This window comes from Chiloscyllium plagiosum, unplaced genomic scaffold, assembly GCF_037043375.1.
Source record: "Chiloscyllium plagiosum isolate Xiang-an unplaced genomic scaffold, Cpla_swu_hap1 HiC_scaffold_9, whole genome shotgun sequence".
NCBI classification, from domain to species: domain Eukaryota; kingdom Metazoa; phylum Chordata; class Chondrichthyes; order Orectolobiformes; family Hemiscylliidae; genus Chiloscyllium; species Chiloscyllium plagiosum.
The window spans coordinates 62,602,157-62,624,089 of NW_028270147.1; the positions used below are offsets into that span (position 1 = coordinate 62,602,157).

Sequence of the window (21,933 nt, forward strand, 5' to 3'; positions counted from 1 at the left end):
CCAGCTCTACTGTGGATGTTCATAGAACTCTTAAAAGTATGCATTTGTTGCCAGCATGTATGTCATAGCTGAAAACAATAGGAGGCATCACATAGATTTGTGTAATAGGACTTATTGAACACAAATTATAATTTATAAACTGCTATGGTTTGTGCAATGTTGTACCCTGTATCCAAACTGCTGCCTTCTATCAAGTAGCACATCACTGACCTGTGACAGTTCAGGCAAAGTCTGTCCACCATACTGCAGGCACAGAAAGCAAGTGCATCACATGTTTCGTTAACAATTCCAAGAAATGCATTGGTGCCAGGAATCCTGGTTAATCGGTACTTTGAACAATGGCTACCGTGGACAAGGTTGGTCAAATCACCCTATTAAAAGTAGTACAGAACAACATGAAGACACAAAAAGCTTACAACAGTCAATTAAATTCTTCCAATAGCACAATAGAAAGTTGAGCATCATTAATGTGGTGTTGTGCAATAACAATTGGATTGATTAACAACACAATAATGATTACAGCGTCGATTACAATACGATTGAATCATACGTCGAGTTTGAGGAGAAGACTGAGTCACAAAGCTTCGTACTTTAAATTTAGATAATGGCAACTGTGAAACCACATAAGCAGAGCTAGCTAAAGCAGACTGGCACATTAAGTTCAAGGGTAGGTCAATAGAGGAGCGGTGACAGACATTTAAAGGAGCTATTTCAGAATGAAGAGTCAAGATTAGAGTGTTGCTGGAAAAGCACAGCAGGTCAGGCAGCATCCAAGGAGCAGCAAAATCGATGTTTCGGGCAAAAGCCCGTCAAGGGGAGAATTTCTTCAAGGTCGGCACCCTTGCAAGAGGATTCGCAGTTAAGATTAAAATCAACTAGGCGGAAGTGGGTACTGCAGATACTGGAGACTAGACAAGATTAGAGTGTTGCTGGAAAAGCACAGCAGGTCAAGCAGCATCTAAGGAGGAGGAAAATTGACATTTCAGGCAAAAGCCCTTCATCATCATTCCTGATTAAGGGTTTTTGCCTGAAACGTTGATTTTCCTGCTCCTTGGATGCTGCCTGACCTGCTGTGCTTTTCCACCACCACTCTAATCCCGACTCTGATCAACATCTGCAGTCGTCACTTTCATCTATTTCAGAATGCACACTAACTCTGAGAAAGAAAAATTCGAAGGAGGTGTAGGCGTCAAACACACATCCATGGTTAACAAAAAAGGTAAAGAAAGCATCAAACTTAAAAAAAAAAGGCACATTTCACCCAATCAGTGGGTAGGATTTGCAATGCATAGCCTGCATGACAGGGTGTTGAATTTAGGTTCAATAATAGCTATCAAAATAGCAACTGGCACAGTGCAGGATGTGGGCAAGAACGGGGTAGAGAGACAAACTGGATTGCTTTTTGAAAGAATTATAGCAGACTGAATGGGCTGAACTGTATTAAGCTGTAATACAAAGAAGGCCTACAGGAGAAAACAAAAATTTGGCCGAGCCTACAACTGAGCTTTGACACTACCAGGAGTGATCGAGCAGCTCAACAATCTTCCCAGCAGCTCCTGAGGGCAGGACTTTCTCCCAAGTGAGGGGTGGAAAGCCCACTGCTTTGCAATCTTACCACTGCAGGATGCACTTACACGGTACAATTCAATTTCTGGCTGACTTTTCTAGACTTCATTGCCCACAAATCTGAGTTTCTGATCTAATTGGCATGACTGTAGGAAGAAAGCCTGTACGTCAGATGAGTAGGTTTCTTTTGCTCCATCATTCATTACTGTGGCTTAGGAATGAGATGAGAATAGTTAATTCAGGCACAGTTCTATGAAGCTTTAGGAGAGGAAATGAACAGTGGAAGTGAAAAGGAAGAGAAGGATTCAAAACATCCCTTTAATTAAGAGAGAAAACACTAGCTGCATTGCAAAATGAGTATTTTCAGGAATAAAAAAAGTCAGTAAATAACTTCAATTTGATAAATTTTAACAACTTTTTTTAAATTGCAGTTCTGTGCTGTGTGACTTATGATAGCAATCAAGTGGTAAAATCAGTCTAAAGAAAATGATTGCTCCACTTGGTCGTATTTTTAGCAGAGTTTAAAAGCTGACTTACTACAATGCTGGTGTTGAACTTATAGAATCGTTGCACAGTCCTATCACTGAAACTGTTGCAAAGATTTTTCTTCACAAAATTTGGATGGTTTAAGATGTCATTAGCCACAAGAGGTTCCTGACGTGAAAAATAATGGAAAAACAATTAGCTTGGACTTTGTCATAAAGTTGTACAGAGATGACTACAAATTCATATTTCTAACAGCAAGAAAAAGCTACTTGTTGGAATCACAACCCAGAGCATCTCACTCTCTTCAAGGGTCTGTCACTCAAGGAATTACCAAGCATTGTTTGCTTGAAAAGGTGCAGTAATTCATTGTAATGTTAAGAACCCAAACCAAACTACTGGCTTTTCAAGTGATTGTCTCCAGTTATCCACAGGGATATTCCTGGAACTGAGCTGCTTAAAACCACATAGCTTATTACATTACATTGGTATGGTTTTCACCATTTGTCCAATTAGGACCACTGTATCAGCTGGATCGGTTATTCAAAATAAAGTAAATGCGACCATGGAGGCACATGAACTAATTTCATTGTGGTGTTGAAGACATACAACAGATAGATGTGCTTCGTGTGTAGATTTATTAAATTTACCATCAAAATGTGGGAGGAAATCTTTGCTTTAGAAGCAAAATACTTGCACGCTCTGCTTCTAGTCTTATCGTTTTGTCAACAAACAAACAAAAGTTTTCAAGCAGACTGCATGTAAATAAGCACCAACGCCACAGGGTCAACCACTCTGTTTATTACTCATTTTTCAAATGTTCTATTCGGACGTGCAATTAGTCATTGTTGTAACTCAAATTAGCCACATTGGTTACAGGCTATTGTAGCAGATAACAGTGAATTAGAGAATTGAGTCATGGTGTTTTTGTTGTCACTGCAAAAAAACGTCAAGCCCAAGTGAACATTAGATTAGATTAGATTCCCTACAGTATGGAAACAGACCCTTCGGCCCAACAAGTCCACACCGACCCTCCGAAGAGTAACCCACCCAGACCCATTCCCAACCCCACACCTACCCCTGACTAACACACCTAGCATTATGGGCAATTTAGCATGGCCAATTCACCAGACCTGCACATCTTTGGACTGTGGGAGGAAACCGGAGCACCCAGAGGAAACTCACGCAGACACGGGGAGAATGCGCGAACTCCACGCAGACAGGTGCCCGAGGTGGGACTCGAACCTGGGTCCCTGGCGCTGTGAGCCTGCAGTGCTAACCACTGAGCCACCGTGCCGCCTAACAGTAGGCTACTCTGGGACCATCTATTAGCCAGTCTAGATCAATCAACAACAATGACCTAAAACTACAGCCGGCTAATTCTGGGATTGAATTTTCAAGCCTACAGCACAGAATCCAATCAATTCCAAAATTCTACCTCCAACCATATTATTCTAAAGATAAAACGATACCAAACAAATCTCATTTCTCTCTTTTCCATAAGTGATTTACAGTTTAATAATAGTACTGACTGGTTTCTTTTTAAACAAGACAAAAACAGTGTCACCTAAAGATTACTAGAACAACATTGAGCCTAAGTCAGCCAACCTCTAAGGTGACCAAGTTCTGACTAGGTTCACTGGCAATTGATAGGATGTTGCACTGTATTAAAAATTAATTGCTCAAAAACTAAACACAGACTATAGTATTTTACTACCTTGTGGGTGATATGTTGTTGCTCCACTGGAGCATGGCCTTTGGGGTCGATCAGTGTTGGATGTGCCAAGAGGTAACCTTTATCCTCCATGATAAAGCATCTAATGAATAAAAGCCAAATGTACAGGAGAGCTTCCATCATTTAAAACAATTGAATTGGTAACATTTAAATCTAAAAGGCTTTTCTTTTTGCAAGTTCTGAACCATTAAAAAAAAAGAGACCGAGACAATTTTCATTTTAAAAAGTTACATTGAAGTGAAACATGAACAAAGCATTTGCCAGTCTGAAAAGGCAATATACAGCATCTACCATTGAACTGGAAATTAAAAATACATGCCTGGGGACCTAAATGGCACATTCAAACAAATAAAATGTCTTTGTCAAAAAATGTCTTTATCAATGCCAAATAAAGATCAATTACAAGTAACTATTTTAAGTAAATTTTTAAAAGGAAGTCGTGCCTTATTAAATTGCAGAACACCTGAGCTACCTGATTTTGTTGCCTCCATCTTGATTGCAGATGGGTAACAAATCCAAAAGAACCTTATAGAAGTATCGTAGAGTAAAGTCAACACCCATCACTGCTACAGCATGTCCTGGTGCTGAGAGCGATCTTTGGAGAAGGAAACAGTATTAATACTTTGACAGATTTAAGAACATAGAACATAACAGTGCTGGACAGGCCTTTCGATCCTCGATGTTGCGCCGTCCTGTCATACCAATCTGAAGCCCATCTAACCACACAATTCCATGTGCGTCCATATGATTGTCCAATGATGACTTTAATCTACCTAAAGTTGGCGAACCTACTACCGTTGCAGGCAAAGCATTCCATACCCTTACTACTCGGAGTAAAGAAACTACCTCTGACATCTGTCCAATATCTATCACCCCTCAATTTAAAGCTACGCCCCCTCGTGTTCACCGTCACCATTCTTGGAAAAAGGCTCTCCCTGTCCACCCTATCTAACCCTCTGATTATCTTGTATGTCTCTATTAAGTCATCTCTCAACCTTCTTCCTTCTAACAAAAACAGCCTCAAGTCCCTCAGCCTTTTCTCGTAAGACCTTCCCTCCATACCAGACAACATCTTAGTAAATCTCCTCTGCACCCTTTCCAAAGCTTCCACATCCTTCTTATAATGCGGTAACCAGAACTGTACACAGTACTCCAAGTGCACCGCACCAGAGTTTTGTACAGCTGTAGCATAACCTCATGGTTCCGGAACTCGATCCCTCTATTAATTAAAGCTAAAACACTGTATGCCTTCCTAAAAACCCTGTCAACCTGGGTGGCAACTTTTAAGGATCTGTGTACCTGGACACAGAGATCTCTTTGCTCATCTACACTACCAAGAATCTTAGCATTAGCCCAGTACTTTGCATTCCGGTTACTCTGACCAAAGTGAATCACCTCACACTTGTCCGCATTAAACTCCATTTTCCACCTCTCAGCCCAGCTCTGCAGCTTATCGATGTCTCTCTGTAACCTATAACATCCTTTGTCACTATCCACAACTCCACCGACCTTAGTGTCGTCTGCAAATTTACTAACCCACCCTTCTACGTCCTCATCCAGGTCGTTTATAAAAATGACGAACAGCAGTGGACCCAACACCGACCCTTGCGGTACACCAGTAGCAACTGGACTCCAGAATGAACATCTCCCATCAACCACCACCCTCTGTCTTCTTTCAGCAAGCCAATTACTGATCCAAACTGCTCTATCTCCCACAATCCCATTCCTCCGCATTTTGTACAATAACCTACTGTGGGGAACCTTATCGAACGCCTTGCTGAAATCCATATACACCACAGCAACTGGTTTACTCTCATCTCCCTGTTTGGTCACCTTCTCAAAGAACTCAAGGTTTGTGAGGCACGATCTACCCTTCACAAAACCTTGCTGACTATTCCTAATCAAATTATTATTTTCGAGATGATTATAAATCCTCTCTCTTAAAACCTTTTCCAACACTTTACCAACAACCGCCATCAAACAAAGGCGCATCTTGGCTATTTTTGCCACATTTAATTTCCATTTAGCTCAAATTTCTGTCAGATTCAATACAAACCATTCTTAAGTAATTATTTGGAAATCTACATGCGATAAGAAATACTTTACTCACAGCAAAAGACTAATGGTACTGCGATATCCAAGTTAAATGTAAAAAAAAACAACAATAAATGGACCATCTGATGACATCAGAACTTGGTTCTCACTCATTGGATTAGTTTTATGGAGAAAATAAACGTATATCACTTTCCTGAAAATTATGTTTTAAAATAAAGCTTCTGGAAGGTTTTATTTTGTTGAGTTCAATGGTCTACTTCAACTTGTTTTGTTTAAACAAAAAAAAAGGTTTATTATTCATCTTTACAAAGACACTGCTCATCTGACAGATTGTATGGTATTAGTGCCATGATGGATATTTAAAATCTCAAGTTTACCTGGAAGAATGAATAGTGTGGCTGAGAGTCACCACATAACCAGCTCCTCCAACATCAAGGTATGGGCCAGTAAAGGTAATCAGAGCTGGGTTAGCCATTGCATGGAGATACCTAGAAATAACAGTACGATTGCACAAGCTAAAAAAACCTACTCAGTACAATATTTTATACTTGGAATTCATTTTTTAAAATTAAAATAGGGCTGCATTTTCTCTTAATATGTAATTTCCACTATCCAGCCTTGAGCCATCCACGAATACTGCTCCCTGGGAAGTAAATGTTTTTTTTCCTGCATTTCTTCCCCTGCAGTGGGCTAAATTGTCTCAGTCCAAACTCTGTGCCAAAACAAATGTGACTGAGATAAGCAACAAAGACCTGGGTACCACATCCACACACTTTATTCATAGTACGATTGGTTTGACTATCAACATATTAACAAGATAAACTGAGGGGCACTATAACTAGCCTCAGGTGTTTCTGAGCAAAAATGTTAGTTCCCAGTTTCAGATTACTATTCACCAACCTACCCAGATGCAATCTGACCCTAACTCCTTACCACTCTCCTCACCCAACCCTGCCCATTTATACATCTACATTCCACCTATTCACTCATGCACCAATTCACTAGCATAATGAAAAGTTGTGGAAATGTCTGAAAGCTTTTCAGTGTGCTAGTGAACACTTGTTAAAATATGACAGCAAGGGCCATGAACTGAGAGCATTGCTTCTGCGCAGATTTCCCCCATCGATATCTCCGAGGTTTCCTATGTTGAGTTCTGCAGGATGTTCTACTGGAAGATTGGTCAGAAAAATCAGAGAAAGGCAAGTGGGTAATTTTTCATCTGATCAGAGCTGAAAAGAGAGATTTCAACACTACTCAGAATAATAGAGCTTGCTTGAGGTACCCTTACAACTAAATTGCTTGCCAACTTCCAGGGTCTAGGTTCACACTTAAAAGAATGACAATTTTGGGTGGGGTACCTGGACAGAATCATCCTGCAGAAGAATTTACACTTTAAAGGGTGAAAAATAACATTTTTAGTCGAGTTGGGGAATTGGTTAAGTGTGCAACTGAAGAAGGCGTGCAGAGTGGGTAAAGAAATATTGAGGAGGGTAATTTGTGAATTAAATAGTCCAATTATGAAAGGAAAATTTTCCTACTCTCCAGTTACATAGATCACCTGAGTCATAGAAGAAACAAGGAACACATCCACGACATTCTTACATGGACAATATATGCAGCCAAAGAAATTGTTGAATTTAAAATCAAATAAACTTACTGCAACATCAACAAAAAGATACATTAGAACCACATAAACACAAAAACCTCATAAACCACTTTAGTCTAAGGACAGGCCAGGAAGACTTGAGGCAGGGCGTAGACATTTTTTTAATAAAGTGGCTTTGCTTTTGAGGCAATCTGGAAAACTCTTCCTGTGGATCCTGTAAAACTCACCACTGTCTCCTGGTGGGATCAAATGCTTTATCCATGAGAGAACCAGGGTAAATCCGGAGCACCCCATTGGGCGTTGCTATGTAACGTCGAACAATGTAACTGTTTAGGATACCAATTTCCATTTGTGACATCCATTCATCTGTTACGTGACTGGTAGCCATGACTTCATTTCGGACAGAGGACTACACACAGGCAGAAAAAAAACACACACAAGGCTTCTTAAAGATATGCCTGAGAAGTTTCAAAGCTGTGAATCAATCCTGTTAAAACGCTTTTTAAACAGACTGTATAAAATTGTAAAGACAGTTCCCTCATATATTGAAAAAAAAGGACTCTGTGCAGATTTCAGTGTTCCAATTTATCCAGGCGAGAGAAATATAATTTGCCTAATTTCACACAAGTGCAGACCTGATCCGTTCCCCATTGAGGGTTTTTTTTTAATTGAGAAACCTAACAAAGGTCAAGGGTTAGGATGCAGGATACCACCAAGGTCAAAAAGAATTGGAGATTTAGTGTGATTAATCAAAAGCTATAATTAAGTCAGGCATGGGTTAGACTAAGGAGAAAAGAAAGACCTGGGAAAGTAAGGTGTACTTTGAGATCTTTGATAAGGTTAAACAATACTAGAAGGAACTACAATTTTAATGTAGTGATAATACAGGGAGAGTGAAGGCATGTGCAAATTTTATCCCAAAATGAATAAGAGGAGAAAGTCAGGGATGGCACCTAAAATTCACATGCACATATGATTCACACAAAATTGAGCGGATGTGTGAGCAAGTTCCTGAGAACAGGCAGGTAATTTCAAATATACTGTTCTAATTCAATACAACTATCCCACTCCTGATAATGAATGGAATCAAGAAGAAAAAAAAAGAGCTGAACTTCGATGCTATATCCATTCAGTAATTCAATCATAGATTGTTTTGTTTTGATTGTGTATGGACAGAATGTTTCTAACTCTATGACAATAGGTGATGATCTTGGCTGGTGCAATTTTATATGAAGAATTAAAAGCCAATAAAAAAAAAGCATACCACACAACATCAAGCAGCATTTGCTCATGGTGGAAAACAATAATGACCAACCAAGGGTAAAAATTCCTAACCAGAATCAAAAACAAAAATTGCCTGAGAAGCTCAGCAGGTCTGGCAGCATCTGTGGAGAGAAACCAGAGTTACCTTTTCAGATCAAGTGACCCTTCTTCAGAATGCCTAACATTGGAAGCAAAAATTAATGGGACAAGAACAGAGCTGAGCAAGGTGGGACAATAAGGTGGTTGGGAAGAACTGTAGATAAACAGTGAGCAAACTTCAAAGAGGAGATGATCTGTCACAATCAAACTGAATGAACAAATATTTTTGCTTTCATCTTTACTATAAGGGAGACAAATAAAACATTCCAGCAATACTAATAAATAAGCAATAAGGGGAAATCACGTTTGACTAAACTGCTGGAGATTTTGGAAAATGAAACAGAAAGAGTCGATGAAGATAATGCTGTTGATGTGATGGACATGGAATTTCAAAAGGCATTTTATATAGCATCACACAACAGACTTGAGCAAAGTTAAAACTAATGGAATAAAAAAGGGTCAGGAGTAGCATGATTTCAAAATTGGCTGAGTAAAATGAAATAGAGATTAATGCACTGGATCTTTTTCATGCTGGAGGAAGGTTTGTAATGGAGTTCTGCACAGGTTGGAATTAGGATCACTGATTTCCCAGACTAGAGAATTGCAAATACTATGTCAGGGGTTTCCAAATTGGGGGTCAAGAGCCCAAGTGAGGTCAGAAGCTAAAACGCTTGGGTTATGAGCTGTGGGGCCACAATGGCTGCCTTGGTCTTCTAACTAAGTTGCAGCAACTGTATATTTATAAAGGGGAAATTGTGTTTAAATTGCTGCAGTATTTTTCTGAAGAGGTAACAGAAAGGGCTGATGAGGTTAATACTGTTGATGTGGCATAAATGGACTTCTAAAAGGTGTTCGATACAGTGCCATATAAAAGACTTGTGGAAAAAGTCTGAGCTTGTGGAATAAAAGGGACAGTAGCATCAAGGATACAAAGCTGGCTGAGTGATGGGAAACAGTTTAATAGTTAGTGGACATTTTTCAGGCAGTAGCAAGTTTTGAGATAACTAGGAGTTGCTACAGGGATGCTTTTCCGGATATGCATATTAATGATCTAGACCTTACTGTGCATGGGACAATTTCAAAAAAATGCAAATGATAAAATGATACATGCAAGTGGAAGTGTTGTAAACTGTGTAAATTTCACAGGATACAGACAATTTGGTGGAATGGGAGGACAAGTTCAGATGAAGTTCATTGCAGAGAAGTGTGAGATGATTAACTTTGGCAGAAAGAACATGGAGAGACAATATTAAATAAAACACACTACTCTAAAAGGTGTGCAGAGCAGAGAGTCCTGAGAGTACCTGTGTATAAGCGATTAAACAGGACAGCGCAAGTGGAGGAAGCAGATAACACAGTATTAAATATTATAAGCATTATTAAAAGGGCACAGAGTAAACGAGCAAGCAGGTTATGCTGAAATTGTATAAGGCACTAGTTAGACCTTAGTTGGAGTGTTGTGTACAATGTTTGGTATCAAATATTAGCATAGATGTGAACGCACTGCAGAGAGCACAGGACAGTTTATAGCAATGGTTCCACTCATGAGAAAATTCAATTCTGAAGAAGAGTGGGGAGGTTGGGATTTTTTTTTTTGGAGTTGAGAAAGTGAAGAATAGATTTGATAGAATCCTTCAAAATAATGAGGTATCTGGACAAAGTAAATCAGGAGACACTGTTTCCAATTGTAAAAGACACACAAATGAGAGGGTACAGATTTTAAGACATCTGAAGAAGCAAATATAGAGGAAAAACTTCTATCGCCCATTGAGCGCTTAGATCTGGGATATACTGATTGGCAGTATGATGGAGGTAGGTTCAAAGAAGACATTAGATGACTATTTAAACAGAAATAATGTACATGATTACAGGAAAAAGACAAGGGAACAGCACAAAGGCATAATGCTCATTTGGAGAGGTTTTGCAGACAGAATAGGCTAAATGGCCTCTTTCTGTACTGTGACAATTCTGTAATGAGTTTTTTTTTACTCTTTATATTTGTGCATTATAAGGAAGGTCATTAACTACTCTGACATCTGACTCATACCTTTAAAGGCTACCAGGAGGGTTTTTCTCAATTCACAGTAAAGTTGATTCATTGTTATTTTTAGGGTGAGAGTTACACATTGACTATTTACAAAATGGAAATAACTTAGAGACAAAATCCAATGGTTCTGCAAAGCACACATTTTACGTACAACTATAATTTGAAACAGGGCTGTCATCAGTTTGATACAATGCAAAGCAATGTCATAAACACAAACAAACACTGCATTGCACTACAAGTAATCTTAATTTCCATTCCTGCTCATGGATATTAGAAATAAAATGCAGAATATAGTGCAGGGTACATTGCCTCCCTTTCACCTTTAGCTCTTGGCAGACTTGATGCTCTATATGCCTTTGAGTTTATGATCAGTTAGAGGGGTCCAGTATTGATTACGAGAAGTTTGAGCTATCCCTTAACTTATAGGACTCAGGACAAACTATTCTGTTCCCACAATTCTCTCAAGTTAAATCGTACAGTTCTCAATCTTCACATACTATCTGATACTGAATTGAACTTTAAACCACAAAACATAGCTGGGCCTTCATTAAAAACCTGTCAATTAAGAGCATGTTACAATATTTGAAAATTTGAGGGTGTATTTTTAATGAAAAAACATACTTTGAGTCCAGGATTGGCAATAAGACGTGTGTTGTCACTCAGATAAGCAGTGTAGTGTTCCACCATGCGTTTGGTCTCTGCTTGACTCAGGTGCTCAAATGGAGATGAGAAGCTGCCTGCAGACAGCATGACCGTGGGACTTTCTGCAAGACAGGCAATCAGAACATGTATTAAATATTAATACCACAAACATAAGACTTATGGTAATCATGCCCTAAGAGACATCACTGCAATGTCAAGTTAATGAGGACACAACCTTTCCAATACTGAATGATACTTGATACTGGGGCCCTCATAATAAAGTAACGTTGAAACATAAAATGGTTCCCTTGATGAAAGGAATTACAATTGCATAGGGTAAAAAAAAAGCAACATACACCAGGGATGCTAATCAAGTTATCCAACATTAACAACAGACTTGATGAATGTGAAACATTTCATAATCTATTCTGTTCCCTAATACTTTTCTCTATCAGAAGATGCTGCCTAGTGTTAAGACACAGTCCCATGGGAGGTCCTTCCACATCTCATACTGTTTCTTGTGACAGCCCGGTAGTTTCTGCCAATACAATACTGGACAAGGGTTTTGTTTCCATTAGTCTAACAAATGCTTGTTAAATAAAGCATCAACATACATCATGACAATGGGGAGACAGGGTAGCACGTTATGCTGCTGTGCTCATGACCTACTATGTCATGACAGGGAGCGCAATGGGAAGACAATAAGTTCTATACCTCTGTTTGAATAGAGAAATAAAACTTAGAGATGGATTTGAAGTTAACATTGAGCCTTTCTCATGTACCACTAATAGTAATTTCCGAATACAACAGGTGTAGATCTGGGTAAGTAACCAGCTGCCTTCTTGTTTAATGGTGACTCATGGTTGAGTGGACCTCAATGAGGAGCAGCAACGGAATAATCACAAGTTACAAATCCTCAAAGCATTTCTTGAAAATTAATGCACCTACCTAGTGTTGCCAATTGCTTAAAATGCAGGCAAGAGGCAGGCTGGCCCAGTAGATCCAATCTATGATAAAGAAGCTTACTGCTCGGTGCTGTGTTCAAATTTTTGAGGTGTTTTACCGGCACCTCAGGCTGTACCATCACTATACACAGAATAAAGGATGTGTCCTGGACCTGCACAGACAAGTAACAAATTTATTAACATTAATTTTTAATTATAATCTCATCAAGGTATAACTGTGCTATGGTTTTCAGTAATTATCATATAGTAAAACAGAGAAAGATATTTCACAGAATCATGAAGAATCATCTGTGCAATAAAATAAGCTACGAAATACATAAGTATCAATTAAACTAACACTTTGAAACCACCCAATTACCAGAAAATTGGAATAATTGGCAAGGTCATTCCAACCATGCACATTGGAAAGACAAGGATAGTTTAATTCCCATTGTGTTAAATTCTAAATGCTAGTCACAGGCAATGTGGAGTTACCACAGGGAGTAAACAGTTTCAAAAATAAAAAAATCAAAAGGAAAATTAGCCTCAGGGTCATTCTTGCAGACCTATGGCTGGATCTCAGCAGCATTGGCTGTAGGCCAAAAGCAGTTTAAGTCCCTGCTTTCCTATTGCTCGAGTTTCAAGAATGCATTAACTGTAATCAAAAGTCTAGAGTTTTGACTGTAAATAAAAATAAATGCAAAGTCCTTTGAAATTATTGCATGTCTTATCTTAATAATGACACTGAGCACCAAAAAACATGGGCCCACCTACAATGGTGTTGCTTTACGTTAGAGGCAACTCTCAACATAGCCTGGGGCTTACAGTTCTCTGGGATTGAATGCACTTATATTACTAAGCACTTTCTGCTGCTTTACAACAAACAACTGTGCACAAGCAAATCTATTTCTAGCAGGAGAAAGTTTCTACAGGTCAGCGAGAGGAAAGCCTGCATCAAAGGTTTGTACATGCAGGAGAGAATCACTTTACCTTTGGACTGAAAATGAACAGTCAATTCATGGAGGCCATATTTATATTTGCTCTGGGATCTTTTTAAGGGCACTGGCACAGCTATTTCTTCAGGGGGGATTTGGTGCTTTGGAGATTAATAGCACTTATTTACCTTACAATTTTCTAATTGATAAATCAAATGCCTAGATATTGTGCTGTATTAAGGTAAGTGCAGAAAAAATGGCAGAGATGGTTCTTTCTTCATTAAAGACGTTTGATATAAGGAATAAATTCTAGCTGCCAGGCTCAAAAATTCATAATTAACCTAATGACCTAAGAATAGCATAATAAATGTCATCAACCAATTCATGTGTTAAATATGAGTATTCACAATTTATTAAAACGTTTAGTTAGATCATATACAACTGCCTTATTCAAACTTGTAGCACAACGTTATTGAAGACATGAATAAATTATGTATTTTGATTAAACAAAGGTCTTTTGGTTTTAAAATACAAGCCCACGTCCTCCTAGATCAAGGAAAACACAAATTCAAGGATATGTCCAACAAAATGTAACGTACCAATTTCCAAGCATAGCTGACATTATAGGCCTCTTTGCTGGTTTCTCGCAACCGATTTATGTGCCAAGACAAGGAGGAGTTTACAGGCACAGTAATAACCTGACTGCCCAAGGGGAGGCTGTACAGAGATATGAATTATAAATGATTTACATGTTTACAATTCACATTTCTACAAATCTATTTTAGGATTACTGGCAAAACTCATAGTATGATGAAGAAATGTGTGAGAATAATCGGAATAGGACCTATGGATTAAACAAAATTTAAAATGGCTTTTTAAAATTGAAGTACTTGATCAAAATCAATATTATCACTTTAAAAATAAAAATGCCGGCTTGAGTAGAAATCAATCATCCTAATGCGATTAAAGGAGTCCCCGAGAGTGGCTCCCTTTATCATGGAGGTCACATTATCATATAACCACAGAACAGTTGTCGATTGTTGTAAAAACCTATTTGATTCATTCATGTCCAAAAATGCCACCAAAGTAAGCATTCATATCCATGTCAGCAGAAGTCTATTGATGTTCCTAAACTAGAATAGAATTATCTCTTTCCATTGAATTCACAAAAAAAAATCACTTCGGAGTGTACGTGGCTCCTCTCTGTCAACGATCTCAAAGTACTCAATTTCTGGCCACCTCAGGTAAGCAGCTCCTCGTCTGGATTGCTGACATTGAATAATATACTTAACCAAAGGAGCCATTCATAGAGCCAACGGCTCTAATTAACAATTGACTATACTCTCTCAACATTTTTATGCATTACCTGAGGATGTTCTGCCTGACAAGTTGAAATCTTGGAATATTTTCATAGTGTATGATATCAGTATGAAGTGGCGGTTCTGTTAACAGGTATGGTCTTGTTAAGGACGGATGCATCAGAGTGTAGCCTGAAAGGAAAAATAACTGAAATGTTTAATGGTGGTCTCGCAGACTGTGAATATGATGTTGACAAGAAAGAGTATTTATTGCTATCCCAGTGTACACAGTCAGATGACGCTAATTATCTGGCAAACCAACAGCAGGTGAAATGAAGGATGGCCATTTCAAAGTAAGAAAATGACCCTAGCTCTTTACCACTTTTAAAAAATGACCTCTTGTGCCCTGCTCATGTCACAGAGAAGTCTGTGATTTGCTGTGAAATTAAGTTTATTTTTACTTTATGACTGTTAAACACAAATTGGTTTCCGAGCAGGCAGATAATGTTGACAGTAACTCTAATATAATTAAAGGGATAATTACATCTCTCTCACCTTTATTATCAATTAAGAATGTGTAGGAGGCAGAAGAATCACGATAATAAGTTACATCCTCCAGAATGTAAGCCAAGTTCACATCCACTCCCACAATTCCCAGCAGCATGTTTCCAAAGTAGCAGGGCTTACTGACTGTCATGATCAATCCTGTTAATCAGAAAAATACATAAGTTGTCATGCTGAGTGATTATAAAATGATGGGTTTTTTTGTGGGCTGGTGAGTGAGGAATAGGTCTTGGTGTGGTGGAGAGGAGATTTCTCCAGGAAGATAGAAAATAGGTTCCAACTTGCTTTCAATACCTTGCTCAAATGGCCTTCCCTGGTAAATCTACACTGAGCGTCAGGAGTCAACTTATTCATGGAAGACATCACAGCTACGCTCAATAACAGACCATCAAAATTGATGTTTAATTGCAGTACTCAGATGAAAAATTAAGTTGTGTGTGTTTCGTCTTCAGGTTTGTTCATGCCTCTATTTGATAAACAGCAGTGGAGATGTCTTCACATCCTGACCTACACTTATCCTTAAATTATCTAAACAAATTATCTTGTGGTCTTTTATTTCATTTTTGTCCTTATTATGCACTAACCGATAGGCCTGGTTTTCTCATTAACAACAAAAAGCATGTTTCATGCTGGATGCTCAAAAGACTCTTTTTTTACAAATGCAACTTCTTTTTCTTTATCTTATCTGGCAGGACTAAGTGAACTGCAATCACAATTGGGAACCATGAATTACTTTGTCACCTCTTAAACAATGATGAGACTCTCCCCAACTTGGATTCGGTTAGGGATGAGATTCAAATCAGAAGCTTTTGTCCTGCATGGCTCAGTATAATAATGGACTGAACTCCACTCAGTCATTTCGGTTCTAGGTGTTTCAACAGAAATCAGGTGCCAAGCTGTACCACTGTTTCACGGACAATGTGATTGGCATCGACACTGACGAAGGACCTTTCTGTTTCAAGCAAAGCTTCTGGCCATCCTGAACTTGCCTTAGCAGGCTACAAGGAGGCCCAGGAGAATGGTTAAGGAGAGAAAGCAGACAGTAAACATTATCCTAATGAAAAGAAAAATCAACACTCACCATCACCCATTTCATCAGTGTATGGGAGACTAAACACAGCCTCGTCTACCATTCGATTCGGAAGGTTTGTGTAAAACCGTCCCACTGTGGTCTCTAGGTTGCTCAACTGGTTCAATACCATCATTGTCCCTTTTATAACAGGAAGTGATGTGTGATCAGGAACTCCATATTTTGCTGAGTTCTGTTCTGCTAGATCTCGAAGAAATGCTAGCTCCTTCAAACCAGTTATCCCTTCTAAAACAGAAAGATTAATGAGGAGGTATTACCAGTAGTGAAATGTTAAGTGAGTTTGCTCTATTCCGTACATACTCATTCTGAAAACAAATAGAGAAGAAAATAATTGCATGACTGAACTCTCTCTCCTCCACATGAAATTATTTCCCACTCTTGCTGATGTTGGATACTGGGACTCTTCATCTTAGGAAACACCAATTCTCCACAATTTACCACCTCACAGTGTACAGCTGTGAAGGAGAATTCAATTCAGAGGTTATAAAAGAAATATATTCTGTCTAACAAATTATTTAAATATAAAGCTTTGAAAATTCACTGCAAAATTCACTTGTATTAAATATGATTAATCAGCTGCCACCCACTTTTCCTTGACTTGATCCAGTTCCTTTAATCTTCTGGCTTGTTACTGAGGCAGTAATGATAATGTATATAGCAATGCCTGACAGCCTGAGGCACTCATTCTCTACACCAATGAGTTGGGCTTATCGCTAGCAATTGCTTTCTGTATGTTGTACTGAAGTCCCAGAGTGAAGCTGGATGGTCTGTTTTACATTCGTTCATGACATGTGGGTGCTGCTGGTGAGGTCAGTACTTATTGCCCATTCCTAATTGTTCCTGAATGGAGTGACTTGCTGGACCTATTTTCAGAGGGCCAGTTAAGAATCACAGTCACAGATCAGAGGGGAAAAGAAATAGAAGAAATTTACGTGGAAGCTGGCATAAAACAAAAACTGACAGCATATGCTGAGCACAAATGAGTATTTTTGAATAATTGCAACATTGAAATGCATACTTAAAACAAAATAGATTAAGGCAAACGCTATTGGGCTCAATCCTTGCAATGCTTGAGCACTTTCTCATCCAGCAGCATTGTGATTCCCCACTTTGGATTTTGTTCATCTTCTTGGATGTCAACTTTACCAATTAATAATCTGTATTTTCAACAGATTTTGTTTTTTAATAAAAAGAATGTTCCATTCAGTCTCAATGAAACAGTACCATTTTATATTAGGACTGTCACAATTTTTACTTATTGTAGCTATTATGTTCTACATAATTATCCACCCAATTGTCTGTCTTTTTGTGTACAAACGAAACTAGATGTACATTCTGTAACTTGTGCTCAAGTAACGATCAATAAAGGTGTTTTTCCAAAAACACCCCAAAAGGATGGCAGATTTCCTTTACTGAAAGGCCAATAGTGAGCCACAAGGATTTTTACAACAGTCATTGATGGTTCCATTACTGAAACTAGCTTTATATTCCAAATTTATGACTAAATTTGAATTGGTGGGACTTAAACCCAGGAGCTGTAGCATTATTCGGGGCCTCTGGATTAATTGTCCAGTGGCAATACCACAACGCCACCACCTCCAGGTGCAAGCCTGGGAAAAATGTAAGGAAAGTGTGGGTCACTCAAACATCAGGAGCCGCTCTTGACCTCACCTGCTGAGTCCAAAGTAATGCAAAGCACTACATTTGGCAAAGACTTGGTTGCAGCAGTTGCCAGAAAAATGTTATATTTATACATGAGTCTGTCTTCGGGATCCACTGCAACATCGTTAGCCCTTAACTCTCACAAGCTATCCAAAAAACAGTTGAGCTTTCAGCTTGGGCTGCTTCACGAAAAGCAAAGCAAGTCCATACCGTGGTGGGTCTACACACATTGCATGTTTGGATCCAAACCTTCTCCAAGTTCCTCTGAGACTTTAGCCTGAAGCTGAAGAATTCAGTTTCTGAGTGTCAGCATGAGAAGGCACAGCTCAGGACTTGCTGAGGGAAGAGGCTGTACACTGCCAAGAGCAGCCATACACATTTGGTTCTCCTTTTCACACTGCTGCTACATAGGACTGTAAACTGAAAATGAGAAGCCACCTAACAGAAAAGCAGAAAGCATGCTAACTGTCTCCACTCACATATTAGAAACACAACATTGATCAGATAGACACACCAATTCTGTTAAGGTCCTTTGTGCAGTTTCTAGAACTTGCTCAAGATAAAAATCATTCTGAAAGGGCCTTGTTCAAATGAAGAAAATTACTTTCAGAGGAGCGGAAGATTTGTTTTTGGCCCCAGGATAGGCTTCTAGTTGCCAAGCTAAAGTAAATATGGTGCCATTGAAATATCTGCCAACAGAGTAGCCCAACATCTATGCAATATCTTTATGCTGACGGTCTGTCCTAACTATCGGCATTTTGGAAGTATCTTCAGCCTACTCCATTGGCAAGAAGGAATTCCACTCTTCCGTTTACCTCCGTGAATCACAAATTCAACTTCAGTTATGTTGAGATAGATAGGAGAAAACCATTGGAGGAGGACAGCAGGATAAAATCACCCTAGTCAGTAGGTAATGCTCAAGAATAAACATTGTTAAATATTTCTAAACATTTTATGCTCCAGGAAGCTGCTAGAAGCACCAGTAATACAGTTTCTCACCATTCATGAGGGCATATGTAAGGATCATCACAGAGTTGTTCAGATGCCCATTTTCCTCACTGATAACACTTAGTGTTGCCTTCTTTTCTTCTTCAGAGGAGTCCACTGAGGTGATGCCAGATGACAGGTAGATTATCACCATGTCAGTGGCTGTGATTTAAAGAAGAAAAACCTCAATTCAATTTACAATTACCCGCTTCCGTAATCTGATAGATGTCTTGCCAATAACTGTTTCAATTGCCTTCAATTATTGTTACAATGTTACAGGACCGATGGTTAAGTAACAAGTTGAGTGTTCACCACAAATGTACCAAACACAAAGTTGGAATGGTTTGATTGCCAGTCTATGCCAATCTAGCTGATTTAGTTGGGGCAGCTATAGGGCAGTACAATTGGTGTAAAGTCCATCATGTCATGGATAGATGGGAGCCTTGTGGTGCAGTGGTAGCATTCCTACCACCGGGCTACAGGACTTGAGTTCAAATCCCACCTGTCCAGAAATATGCCATGATATGCCTGAACAGGTCAGTTAACGATAATTATCACACCTGCATGCAGACTTAATCTTCTTCGGCTCTGCCCAACCATGTGCCCTAGACCCAACTTCACAGAAGTGTACTCTACCTGTAACATTCTCTTTTTTCATACCATCAAACTCTGTCATCTTTCTTACAAGACTGAAACTAATGCCAACTTACAAGCAACTTTGAAATGGTTTAAAAATGCAGAAAACCCATTTTATATCAGACCCTTCCAACTAGCCAATGTTCATCCTATCAGCCACAGTATGAGAAGAATCCATGACTCCAACGTAAAACCAGGAGCAAACTGATACCGCCCTCAGTACTACCTGACCAGTCTCAAAGGTGGTGTGAATTTGTTCTTCATTCACCCACAGATTTCAAAGACATTTTCTGGGATTGAGTAAAGACATTATAACTTACAAGATCTATACTCAATTTGTGGAAAGATATATTCTCTTCCAGTCTGTGTACGATCTGCAGCCAAGCCAAGAGAATTAATTATGTTATCTTCAAAAGTAAAACACAACCTTTCTTCGGGGAACACTGATTGCATTCATCTTATTGCACCTCACACAGAGAAACTGTCGTGCTTAGCGGCAAGGAAATGATTAGATATCATTCTCAGGACAGTTACACCACTCAGGGCTCATGAAGCCACAGGTTGCATTTTTCCCAACAATACTTTCACATTAAATTCAGTTATAGCATCATTTTCCTTATAGAAAGCTGGGTGGTGGGCAAGGATTTCATGGCTTAAATTACTCAAATTTAATTGACTCATCTTAATTCAAAGAAATTGGATTCTGACAGTAAACCATATATAAACACGAAAGAAAAGTAAGAATGTGAAAACAACTCGTTTAAAGCCAGGATTCACCATCATTTGGGTGTGCAGGAGTGAGCTCCCAGTTTGTAAGATCATTGGCTGTAGCTGGCAAACAACAAAGAAGGGATCTCCTTTAAACAGATAATGAACTAAACTCATGTACTGGAGCAAAGCAGGAAGCTTTGGGTTTCTCTAACTCAGTAGTTTCTTAGTGGGAGACCCCCTACTGAAAAGATTAACACATTATGACAGATTCTAATTTCTGAAAGGTAATGTTACGTCAGCCAGAAGGAAAATGACTGAATAATATGAGGATATTCTGGATCCTTCAAAGTCTGAAAGTCTCAGTCAAAAAACGATTCTTTTATTAAACCTAATTAATGTGCAAACAGATCAAATAAAGGAGGCTCACGCTTTGAGTGCAAACAGATCTGTTTGCACTCAAAGCGTGAGCCTCCTTTATTTGATAGCTCAGTATGACACTTGGACAGCAGGTTTTAGGGAGTAGAGATTGTGAATTTTAAAAATCCTGCTTCAGATTAAAAGGCATAAAAATCACACGCTGAGCACAAATTATTTGCTGAAAAAATACTCAATTTGGATACAGGCACTATCTAGAATGATATAAAGCACACACGCTTTATCATGCCAGGCTTGGTTGCAAGTCTCTGCTGAGCAATTGAGCTCAGCCAGGGCAGCTTTTGGAGCATTACAATAAACTCAGTGTCTTTTGGTGATGGGTGCAAGTTTACAGGCGGTGTTTCTAATTTTGCTTTCTGCCAAGTAATCCCTGTGGGACTGTGTCAAACAGCTTGCCAACAATCAAGCTCATATATGTGCAAAGTATTAACCACCCCTAGATCTATTCCATGGCTGTGTCACCTAGATAACAAAGGGTATAAAAATGATGGAAGGGGAGAGGTTTAAACATTAACAAGTATTCACAATAACTAATCCTTGTATCAGTGCTTCCCAAACTTTTTCTCACTGCGACCTTGTTTCAAAGCTTTTAAATTGAAGCAATCCCAGAGGGAGAGCACAGTGAGAGCTGAGAGAAGTTGGACAGGGGGTTACTATTCCATTTTGGAAGCTTCTCCCCACAACCAAGACAGAATTCCTCTGTCCTCTCCTGATATCGAAGCTCTCTCTCCACCAGTTTCTTACTTCCCGACTGTTTTGGTTGTTCTTCACCCTCCCACTCCTCACTACATTCCTGCCAGGCCCTCTCACTTGTCAAATGTGCAAATCGCTGTTTCCCCACACTGAGTGAGGGCTGTGGCAAGAGTTGTATGGTTATCGTTTTGCTGCCTTGAGCTTAATCTGCAAACATTCACCATGCTGCTGTTAGACACTTGTCTTTCATATGGCCTGCTTGCCTTCTCACAGAATCAGAGAATTGTTATGGCACAGAAGGCCATATGAAAGACAAGTGTCCAACAGCAGAGACAAAAAAGAAAAGCAAGGAAAGCTTTGGCCAGCAGTGAGCAGGATGGTATCTATGAGAATGGTTTCAGGGAAGAGAAACATCCATCATGAAGACAGATTGAAGTAGTTGGGGCTGCCCTCCTTGCACAGAAAAAGGCCCAGATGAGATT

The 21,933-nt window shown here is 39.1% G+C and overlaps 1 protein-coding gene across 2 annotated transcripts in view; it reads right to left on the reverse strand.

Annotated features, from left to right (window-relative positions):
- cachd1 (cache domain containing 1) overlaps nucleotides 1–21,933 on the reverse strand; it is a 167,144-nt gene that overhangs the window by 15,196 nt on the left and 130,015 nt on the right. For both annotated transcript variants that reach the window (XM_043699442.2, XM_087990687.1), the window contains 13 exons: nucleotides 18,989–19,138; nucleotides 16,319–16,552; nucleotides 15,229–15,378; nucleotides 14,742–14,865; nucleotides 13,975–14,092; nucleotides 12,445–12,613; nucleotides 11,476–11,618; nucleotides 7,673–7,854; nucleotides 6,217–6,327; nucleotides 4,257–4,379; nucleotides 3,767–3,866; nucleotides 2,104–2,220; nucleotides 211–371 (listed from right to left, as the gene is read on the reverse strand). In XM_043699442.2, coding sequence (XP_043555377.1) covers nucleotides 211–371; nucleotides 2,104–2,220; nucleotides 3,767–3,866; nucleotides 4,257–4,379; nucleotides 6,217–6,327; nucleotides 7,673–7,854; nucleotides 11,476–11,618; nucleotides 12,445–12,613; nucleotides 13,975–14,092; nucleotides 14,742–14,865; nucleotides 15,229–15,378; nucleotides 16,319–16,552; nucleotides 18,989–19,138 — 1,882 coding nt within the window. The remainder of the gene's footprint in view (nucleotides 1–210; nucleotides 372–2,103; nucleotides 2,221–3,766; nucleotides 3,867–4,256; nucleotides 4,380–6,216; nucleotides 6,328–7,672; nucleotides 7,855–11,475; nucleotides 11,619–12,444; nucleotides 12,614–13,974; nucleotides 14,093–14,741; nucleotides 14,866–15,228; nucleotides 15,379–16,318; nucleotides 16,553–18,988; nucleotides 19,139–21,933) is intronic.